The sequence below is a fragment of the Mustela erminea genome, chromosome 10 (genome assembly GCF_009829155.1).
Source record: "Mustela erminea isolate mMusErm1 chromosome 10, mMusErm1.Pri, whole genome shotgun sequence".
NCBI classification, from domain to species: domain Eukaryota; kingdom Metazoa; phylum Chordata; class Mammalia; order Carnivora; family Mustelidae; genus Mustela; species Mustela erminea.
Window position 1 is genome coordinate 54,608,182 of NC_045623.1, and position 7,341 is coordinate 54,615,522.

Here is a 7,341-nt window from a genome sequence, read left to right on the forward strand (position 1 = left end):
ATCAGGGTAAAATTAATCCCATCAAACCATGGAAATATAAATAATCCACATTGTTCTGGCTGTATTGGTAATGCATCATGAGAACAGAAGGCAACCACATTAAAGCTTAACTGTACCTTTATTAAAAGATGTATTGTTTTCAAAATAGTGAGACTAAAGTACTGAGAAAATAGGGTTGGAAGAACATTCAGGAACAGAGGGCCAGGAAAAACCAAGCTCTCTTATATGCAAATTATTCACCAGGCTACCGAGAATTATTTCTCACTATAAATCACATTTGCTTCTATCCCCATTTCTGATTTATAAGGCTTACTTCAATACTCAGAGCAAAAAGGGGGAAAAAACCCCCAGCAAAAATGAACAACCATTTATTTAAAAGGTTATTGCAAACTCTAAGGGGTAGATTTAGGAATAATACTTTCTCTCGCTATAGTGGTATAAAGAATGTATAATCTATAACATTATTTTATAACAAAAGAAAATATTCGGTGGCTCTGGTATGTTCGTGGTTGGCATCAAGGATGAAAACTAGGTACTGCATGCCACACTTTGGTATTCCTTCAAGATGCAAGACCCTGGGCTAGATGAATCATAACCCAATGCAGCTAATAAGACATTACGTGAATGTATTCTTCCTTTACAAGTGTTTATTTACTTCCTTATTTATTTATTGCCAGATACCATAGTAAACTCATTAAAAGAGAGGTCATTCTTACTCTCTAGAAGTTTTTGTGTTAATAAATACGACAACTAGCCAGAAATGAAGAGCTTTTGGTGGCTCTACCAATGAAAGAACCTCAGAATTATAGATTGGCCTTGAATTTTCAGATGTGATGGGAAAACCTCCATGGAAAGTCTTTTTTTTTTTTTTTTAAATTTTAGGACTGCTTTGATCAACTACCTTAAACAGGATTTGGTTAAAAAAAAAAAAAGATTAAATCAAATAAAAGAAATGCTAAACATTAATTTCAAATTAAAAAATTCTTATTTTCAGAACTAAAACAAAGTCTCTTTTTCTCCCCTCCCTTCCTACTTATATGTCTGTTCTCTGCCTGACTTTTATTGATTGTAATGAGATAGAAAGTAAAAATGTAAGCTCCCAATAAAGAAAAGGCAAGGAAAATGTCAGCCATTATTTTTTTTAGCACAGTTGAATTCACCCATGCCAGATACCATATTAATCTCTGTGAAAATACACTATCATTTTTCATTTTAGTAAAATTTGCAATGCCAGTTTTGTGGTTACCTAGCCACTTTTTAAAAAATTTTTTTATTCATTTATTTTTAAAAAAGATTTTTATTTGTTTATTTGACAGACAGAAATCACAAGTAGGCAGAGAGGCGAGCAGGGAGAGAGAGGGGGAAGCAGGCTCCCTGCTGAGGACCCTGGGATCATGACCTGAGCTGAACGAAGGCAGAGGCTTTAACCCACTGAGCCACCCAGGCTCTGCGCCTAGCCACTTTTTAAATAGAAAATTATATGATTGGATCTGTACATTAATCAGCATAAATTAAATAAAATGCATATTAGTTATAGATATGGAACAAACCTATCCATTTAAAATGAGAGAAGACTGACTACAAAAGACCAACTACCAGAACAATCCCCACAAATACATATTTCATCTATAACTGAGAGTTTAAACCACAAATCCTTCTACAGATTCAATTACAGAAATATCTTACCTATATTTGCTTTAACCAACAACAACACAATGATAAAAATAAGTGCCAGTGAGCAACCTCCAACTGTATGTGCCATGAACAGTCAACTCTGGAATACACCTCTGTAATTTTCCTTGTAAAAGAAGACAAATTCATTCATGTTAAATACATTCAGAAAATACCAGAACCAACAACATTCAGGTCTTAAAATGGCCCTTTAATTTCTCTATATTGTTAAGTTTTTTTTAAAGAAGTATACTTTTAAAACTAGTAAATTAAAAATATTAAAAAAAATTAAAATAATATTAGCCACCTCTAACCCCCATTCACTTAAGCTTATTGGCGTTGGCAAAGGGTGGGAGAAGAGACATTGGAAACCTTTAGAACTGGGCTTAAGAACTTTGAGACTGTGGGGAGACTGTGGGGTGCCTGGGTGGCTCAGTCAGTTAAGGTTAAGCATCTGACTCTGGATTTTGGCTCAGGTTATGATCTTAGGGTTGTGAGACTGAGTCCCATGTTGGGCTCCATGCTGGGTGTGAAGCCTGCTTAAGATTCTCTCTCTTCCTCTGCCTCGGCCCACTCCCCTAAAAAAAAAAAAATAATAAAAAAATAATAATAAAAAAGAACTTTGAGAATGTGGGCAAGTTTCTTAACCTTCGAAGCCTCAGTCACACACACAAAATTTTTTTCTTCCAAACAGGGCTGTACCATCATAGTCAAGCTTAGTGTTAGTCAGTGTTAAATCTCAAGACTAATGAGAATTTCTGAGCTATTCATGTGCTTCTAGAAGTAACGGGAAATTAAAAAGTGGCTCATAACCCTTTCCTAGAACTTAGTAAAAGACTGATCTCTTTGGTCAGAAGAAAGGGAGTTGTTGGAGTCTTCTATAAAAGTTTATTTCACTTGTTTGTTTGCTTGTTTATTCATTACTTGCTTATTTTACTATGCATTTTTATCTTGAATGTGTCAGAAAATGCAAACTAGTGATTTCTGATTGTTTCTGAATCTATACCTATGGAATGGCTCTTCTAGTTATTAGGAAATTTTCTAAATTCTGTTAAAGGTGGGCCAAAAATCCATAAAGTAGGCTGGGAAGTTCTGTGGTGCTAGGCCACTGGAAACCAGCCATTGCAAATGTTCACTTCTTACACCCATACTTAGAAATATGCCAGAACATATTGGCCATTTTCAAAAAAATTCACTTATTTATTCAAAAGGCCATATTTCATGTGCCAGGCATATTGTTAAGTGCTAGCAATACAACAGTACTGCTCTAGTGGATATACAGAAATGTCTCCACTTGTTCCTTTGACTTTCCTACCTCTAGCCTAGCCATCAGTCAGGAAAGATCCAAAAACTTTAGCACCTTTCCAATAGTCTTTGATGGCTGATCTTTCACCTCCTCCTGAATTTCAACTCTGAGAGGACCTCAGCTCACTCAAGACATTTTTTCTCTATTTCTACTCCCTCCCCAGGCAATCTCATCTGGTCACCTAGCTCTAGAAATTTTTTATATGCTAATGACTCTCAGATGCATAGCTTCAACTCAGACATCTCTCGTGTTCCAATCTGTCTCCTTGCATCCCTCTTGGACCTCTAATAGAGTGCTCAATATTAACATGATCAGTTGGAATTCTTGGTCTCCAACCCCAAACTGGTTCTTTCTCTGGCCTTTTTCATTCCAGTAAATAACTGAAGCTGCTCAAAAACCTGGAAGTCATCCTTGATTCCACCCTCTTTCCCATCCCCTACAACCAAACCACCACTAAGCCCCATCAATTTTACCTCCAAAATATATCACAGATCAATCTGCTTCTCTCCATTCCTACTGTCCTCTCTCTAGTCCAAAAGACCGTCATCTCCCTCCAAGATAGTTACAGTAGCCCTTCAGCGTTTCTCTCCAATCCATCCTTATCCCTTTCTAAGTCATTTTCACATAGCGACTACCTTTTAGAAGTATAAATCACATTACATTACTTGTTTCATACCACCACTATTTAAAACCCTTCAAATGTCCCTTGCTTTAGAATAAAATAAAAAATCCTTACCACACAAGATCTTTCAGGCACTGCATGGCCTCACTTCTCCTGTCTTGCTACCATCATTTGGTCAACTTTTTCTGCCTTGCTCACTCTGTTCCATTTGCACTGGCTTTCAGACTGTTCCTTGAATAAGACATGTCTTTTGCTGCCCAGAGACTGCACTTTCCATTTCCTCTGCTAGAATCCTCTTCCTCTGTTTCTTAGTGGCTGGCTGACTTACATACTTCAGATCACAGATCATGTGTCACTTCCTCAGAAAGCCCCTCCCTGACCACTTAGCCAAAGTGGTCTTGCCCAGCTACCTTCTACTCATCATCTTATTTATTGCCTTCCTGGTACAGTCTGTAACTACTGTGTTTATTTACTTGACTACCTGTCTGTCATCTATCTTTGTGCTAGAATTTAAGCCACCATGAGAGTGGGAACACTGGCTGTCTTGCTCACTGCTGTATGTCAGCCTTAGGAAAGAGTACTTAATAAATGTTTATTAAAGAAAGAAAAAAGGGAGGAAGGGAGAAGGAAGATGAGCTATAAAAAAAACTCCCTATGAACATCCCTGTGGTGGCCAGAGTAATGGCTCACCAAAGATGAACAGGCCTTAATCCCTAAGAACTGTGAATACATTGTATTACATGACAAAGGGACTTTGGAGATGCAATTACAGCTAAGGATCTGAAATGGCGAGGTTATCCTAAATTATTCTAAATACATTGGGCCCAATCTAATCAAGCAAGTCCTCAAAAGTGGGTGAAAGAGGCAAAAAGTTCTGTCAGAGAGCTGTTATATGAGAAGGCCTGGATCTGCCACTGCTGGCTTTGAAGATGAAGGAAGGGGGTCATGAGCCAAAGAATGCTGTGTCCTCTAAAATCTCAGTGTGGCTCTCCGGTTACAGAAAATATAAAATGTATGTCCTTTTTAAAAAGATTTTATTTATTTATTTGATATATAGAGAGAGCACAAGTAGGGGGTGGTGGCAGGCAGAGGGAGAAGCAGGCTCCCCACTGAGCAGGGATCCCAACAGACATGGGGCTCAATTTCAGGACCCTGGGATTATGACCTGAGATGAAGGCAGGCACTTAATGAACTGAACCACCCATACACCTCTAAAATGTATTTCTTGTGGGTCTTAAGTAAAAATGTTTGAGAAACACTGATCTAAATTGAAATCTGACAGTTTCCTTTTCTCTAAACCATACAGTCCAAGATCATGGCATACATGGCCTCTGTGAGCTAATTCCTGCCTTTATTACCAACCACATCTACCACTAGTCTCTGCTGGCACTCTACTGTCTATTAACACTGAGCTGCTTAGTTTCCCTGCACATCTCATGCCAATATATGCTTCTGTATCTTTGCTGATTCTATTCTATTACTTTTACACTTTTCTTGAAATTGCTAACTCTTATTCGTCTATCCCAACTCAGCTCAGGGTATCTTTCAATATTCAGCCATTCATTCAGCAAATATATATTAAGCAGTTGCTATGTGCCAGGGGCTAGGGATAGAGAAGGTAGGATTTCAGTCTCATGGAATCAACATTCTAGAATAGGGAGATAGAAAACAAAGAAATAAATAACAAATAAATTCAGACGATGATAATAGAAAAACATAAGAGAAGCTAAGAGGAGAGAAACCTGGGGAGGAGAGAGGCTGGTCAGTGAAGACATTTCTAGGAAGTGAAGCTTGAGCTGAGAAAGGCAGAGGCCAAATGAAGACTAAGGATGAAGCCTAGAGGCAGAAGAATAAATTGGCTATGGCTATGGATAAGGCACATAAAAAAAGGTCAGGGTGGCAGGGCAAATGACTGCAACTGGAGAATGGTAGGACATGAAATGGAGAAGAATCCAGAAGCCAGATCTACCATTGTTTGCCATGGAAAGGAGCCTGGATTTTACTCTCAAGTCTATAGGAAATCACTGATGTTTAATTCAAGGTTTTATTTATTTAAATGAGTTTTAATGGGGAGTACTACAAGATATGAATTATATTAAATATATACATACAAAGGCAAAAAACAAACAAGAAAAGTTAGTCTTGGTTTCATGTATGGGGGCCAGAGTGGAAGCAAGAATACCAGTTAGGAAGTGATCGCAGGTACCGATTAAGAAATGATGATGTGGACCATAGTTATAGTAGCAGAGAAGGAAAGAAGTCGTCAAATCTTAGGAAGCCTTACCTATGTCTTTACGTCAGACTGAAGCTTCCTGCATAGCATCCTGGCATCTTCATATCTTAGCACCTGCCATATTACGTAGAACTAATTTATTTATGTATCTGTCTGTCTCTCCCATTTGCTTACAAACTCCTCATGAGCAGAGGCTACAATTTATGGCACATAGTGGGCATGTGCTGAACTGAACAACTTATATGGCTGAACTGAGCAACTTATATGGCTTTTCTGTGCTCATCCATTTTGTTTCGAGTTTAATATAATGACATTACAACTATATTAAATCTGATTCTGCTACATTATGGTTGACACCATTAATAATAAGTTTTTTTTTTAATTACCTCTACCTTGGTTGCTTTGTTACCATGCTTGAATATTCTGGCATAAAAGAAATTATGAATTGAGCTAGAAGATAACTGAATTATGAAGGAACAGTTACATGAAGATTAAATAAGTTTCTGCTTCCTGACTACATGGGGTATCTACAGGGTATCTTTCAATATGCACTGGAGCTATGATATTCTCCAAATAAGTAAAATATTTAATATCAAAATATTTTATTAGCTACTATAAGAATTTTTTAATGTATAAATTTTAAAGCATAAATATGAAAACATATACAAAATACATATGAAATACATATATAAGAAATATATATATGAAATATACATATGTATGAAATACATACATATATATATATGAAATAAACAAAGTCAAGTTTAAGGTTCAGTTTATATTGTACATTTATCTACACACAGACTTGTTCATTCTCTTTGAATACTCAGTAAAATACTTTCTCCTTTTATAAGAAACTCAGAACCTCAAAGACCTTCAAGTAAATGAGGTATCTTCCAATAAAATGAAACCTCCTATCAACTGTAAACAACTTTCAGACAACCTGCTTGGAGGGTTGATATTAAAACTACAACTTTATCTTGAATCAGAAAATCAAAGAGTATGCTATGTCATTGACTCATCACTCAGATCGTGACAGTTTCCAGATAGTAAAAACAGTGCCTCAGTGAGGGGGACAAGGACCAGCCAGAAATATAGTAACTGGCAGAGAACAGAGACAACAATTACCCCTCAGTGAGTCTTTCCCCACTGCTCCAGGAAGAAGCACAAATATGTACTACTGCAAAATCATATTTTACTAGGCTAGGAAAAACCCTTATCACAGGTGATCATTTCATGTAGGCAGGAGCACTTTCTTCTACACTTTCTTCTGTAGCACCACATTAAGTTCAAGGGACAGTGTGGAAAAGAAAAAGGCTAGTGAATCTCAGTCCCACTTTTTGCTATTAACTTAAGAGTGCCATTTCTTACAGTAGGTATAGTAATACGGACCTAGACAAAGTTACTGGGAAGATTAATATGATAGTGGCATGGACCCATGAGAATACCTAGAATCAAGTAGGCGCTCCACTGAGGCTAGCTCCTATTTTCCCTTCTGGGTCCTGCTTT

The 7,341-nt window shown here is 37.2% G+C and overlaps 1 protein-coding gene across 6 annotated transcripts in view; it reads right to left on the minus strand.

The window, feature by feature from the left end:
• The window catches only part of IL12RB2 (interleukin 12 receptor subunit beta 2), an 82,900-nt gene that overhangs the window by 69,724 nt on the left and 5,835 nt on the right, over positions 1-7,341 (minus strand). The window contains exons 1-2 of one of the 6 annotated variants that reach the window (XM_032303826.1): positions 3,714-4,605; positions 1,687-1,798 (exon numbers count right to left, since the gene is read on the minus strand). The exons of 2 other annotated variants lie outside the window; for them this stretch is intronic. In XM_032303826.1, the coding sequence (XP_032159717.1) occupies positions 1,687-1,762 (76 nt within the window). In that variant the 5' untranslated portion in view covers positions 1,763-1,798; positions 3,714-4,605. Of the gene's footprint in view, positions 1-1,686; positions 1,799-3,713; positions 4,606-7,341 lie in introns of those variants that run through there. 3 more of the 6 variants (XM_032303828.1, XM_032303827.1, XM_032303829.1) reach the window with 3 other exon arrangements.